The sequence below is a fragment of the Malurus melanocephalus genome, unplaced genomic scaffold, assembly GCF_030028575.1.
Source record: "Malurus melanocephalus ecotype Western Australia unplaced genomic scaffold, MMel_1.1 scaffold_1332, whole genome shotgun sequence".
NCBI classification, from domain to species: domain Eukaryota; kingdom Metazoa; phylum Chordata; class Aves; order Passeriformes; family Maluridae; genus Malurus; species Malurus melanocephalus.
In genome coordinates, this window is record NW_026624564.1 from 45,986 (window position 1) to 48,227 (window position 2,242).

Consider the following 2,242-nt stretch of genomic DNA (forward strand, 5'->3'; position numbering starts at 1 on the left):
TTTGGGAGGGGATCAGCTCCTGTGCTGGTGCAGCAGTTATGGGGTGCTCAGGAGCAGATGGGGGGACAGGGCGGGTACCCGGGGACACCGTGGTGCTTTGTAGGGCCGGCGTGTCCCAAAGGATGGCACCCGTGGGGACTGTCCTGGTGTCCCCTCCTGCCACACCTGCTCCAGCCCCGTAAGGTGCACAGGGCACAAAGGATGGCACCCGTGGGGACTGTGTCCTGGTGTCCCCTCCTGGCCATGCCTGCTCTGGGCCCCGTGAGGTGCACAGGGCACAAAGGATGGCACCGCTGGGGACTGTGTCCTGGTGTCCCTTCCTGCCACACCTGCTCTGGGCCCTGTAAGGTGCACAGGGCACAGAGGATGGCACCCGTGGGGACTGTGTCCTGGTGTCCCCTCCTGGCCTCGCCTGCTCCAGGCCCTGTAAGGTGCACAGGGCACAGAGGGCACGGGGGACCCGGGGGGACTGGCAGGAGGGCACCATGTCCAGAGGGGACACGGCAGTCACAGGGGCTCTGGGACCCAATGGGAAGGGAAATCCCAGTGGGTTTAGGGCAGAAACCCCTCGAGATGGGCTCACAGGGATTTGTGGGGACTGTGCCAGCTCTGCACCCTGAGGGAAAGCAGACTTTGAACCCAACTGTCCTGTGTCCCCAACTGTCCTGTGTCCCCAACAGTCCTGTGTCCCCAACAATCCTGTGTCCCCAGCAGTCCTGTGTCCCCACGCTGTCCCCTGCCCTGGGGAGGAGAGAGGGGCAGGCGGGTGCTCTGGAGCCCTGGCAGCTTTATCCCCTCTGGGGAAGGACTGAAATTAGGGGAGGGCTGCTGGGAATGACAAGGGTTTGGTCACCCTGCTTTGTGGCAGAGGAGGTGTTGGAGGAGCGATTTCGGGTCACTTTGGGTCCAGGAGCAGCTCTGCTGTGAGGGCAGCGTTTCTGACCCTCCCTGCCTTCCCTGCCCTCTCTGAGCCCCCCTGTCCCTCCCTGAGCCTCCCTGCAGCCTGTCTGAGCCTCTCTGAGCCCCCCTGCCCTCCCTGCCCTCTCTGCAGCCTCTCTGAGCCCTCCTGTCCCTCCCTGTCCCTCTCTGACCTTCCCTGTCCCTCTGTCCCTCTCTGTCCCTCCCTGTCCCTCCCTGCCCTCTCTGACCCCTCCTGTCCCTCTCTGTCCCTCCCTGTCCCTCCCTGACCCCTCCTTGCCCTCTCTGTCCCTCCCTGCCCTCCCTGTCCCTCTCTGACCCCCTGTCCCTCCCCACAGCCCGCAGAGCACACGGACGAGCAGAACGGGACGGATCCCATGGATGTTCAGAACGGGACAGATCCCATGGATGTTCAGAACGGGACAGATCCCATGGATGTTCAGAACGGGACAGATCCCATGGATGTTCAGAACGGGACAGGTCCCTGGCAGCAGACCCTACAGGCGGTGCTGAATGCCCTGAACCACACGGTGCACGGGGGGATGGCCTGTCCCGACCCGCGGCTGGGCAGTGCCACACACGGTGACCGCGCTGGCCGCAATGACAACGCCTACATGTACATCCTGTTCGTCATGACGCTGTTCGCTGTCACCGTGGGCAGCCTCATCCTGGGCTACACCCGCTCCCGCAAGGTGGACAAGCGCAGTGACCCCTACCACGTCTACATCAAGAACAGGGTCTCCATGATCTGAGCCTTGTCCCGGAGCCACGGGGCTTGGGGTCACCGTGCTGGGCACATCCCGCTGGCTGTGGGGTGTGCTGCTGGCCCCAAAGCTGCTGGGAACCCCCAAAGCTGCTGAGAAACCCCAAAGCTCCTCAGAACCCCCCAGAGCTACTGGGAACCCTGTAAAGCTGCTGGGAGCCCTGTAAAGCTGCTGGGAACCCTGTAAAGCTAATGAGAAACCCCAAAGCTGCTGAGAAACCCCAAAGCTGCTGGGAACCCTGTAAAGCTGCTCAGAACCCCCAAAGCTGCTGGGAGCCCCCAAAGCTGCTGAGAAACCCCAAAGCTCCTCAGAACCCCCCAGAGCTACTGGGAACCCTGTAAAGCTGCTGGGAGCCCTGTAAAGCTGCTGAGAACCCCCAAAGCTGCTGGGAACTTGTGGCACGGAGGAGCTGAGCCCCGGTGAGAGCAGCACTGGGATGTCCTGGCTGGCAGGAGCTGGCACAATGTCACCTGCAGCAGGTGCCAGTCCCACAGAGCCACCCTGGCTCCAGCACAGGGATGGGGATGGCAGTGACAGCTCCTTTGCCACCGTGGCCATCA

The 2,242-nt window shown here is 63.0% G+C and overlaps 1 protein-coding gene across 1 annotated transcript; it reads left to right on the forward strand.

Moving 5' to 3' along the window:
* The first annotated feature begins 1,243 nt into the window (after positions 1-1,243).
* Positions 1,244-1,830, forward strand: KCNE3 (potassium voltage-gated channel subfamily E regulatory subunit 3). The gene has a single exon (XM_057387739.1). The coding sequence runs from the start codon at positions 1,296-1,298 to the stop codon at positions 1,668-1,670; it is 375 nt and encodes a 124-aa protein (XP_057243722.1). The 5' UTR covers positions 1,244-1,295; the 3' UTR covers positions 1,671-1,830.
* The last annotated feature ends 412 nt before the right edge of the window (positions 1,831-2,242 follow it).

Excerpts from the sequence above, each read along its gene's own strand:
- KCNE3 (XM_057387739.1), top strand. The coding sequence starts at position 1,296 with ATGGATGTTCAGAACGGGACAGATCCCATGGATGTTCAGAACGGGACA.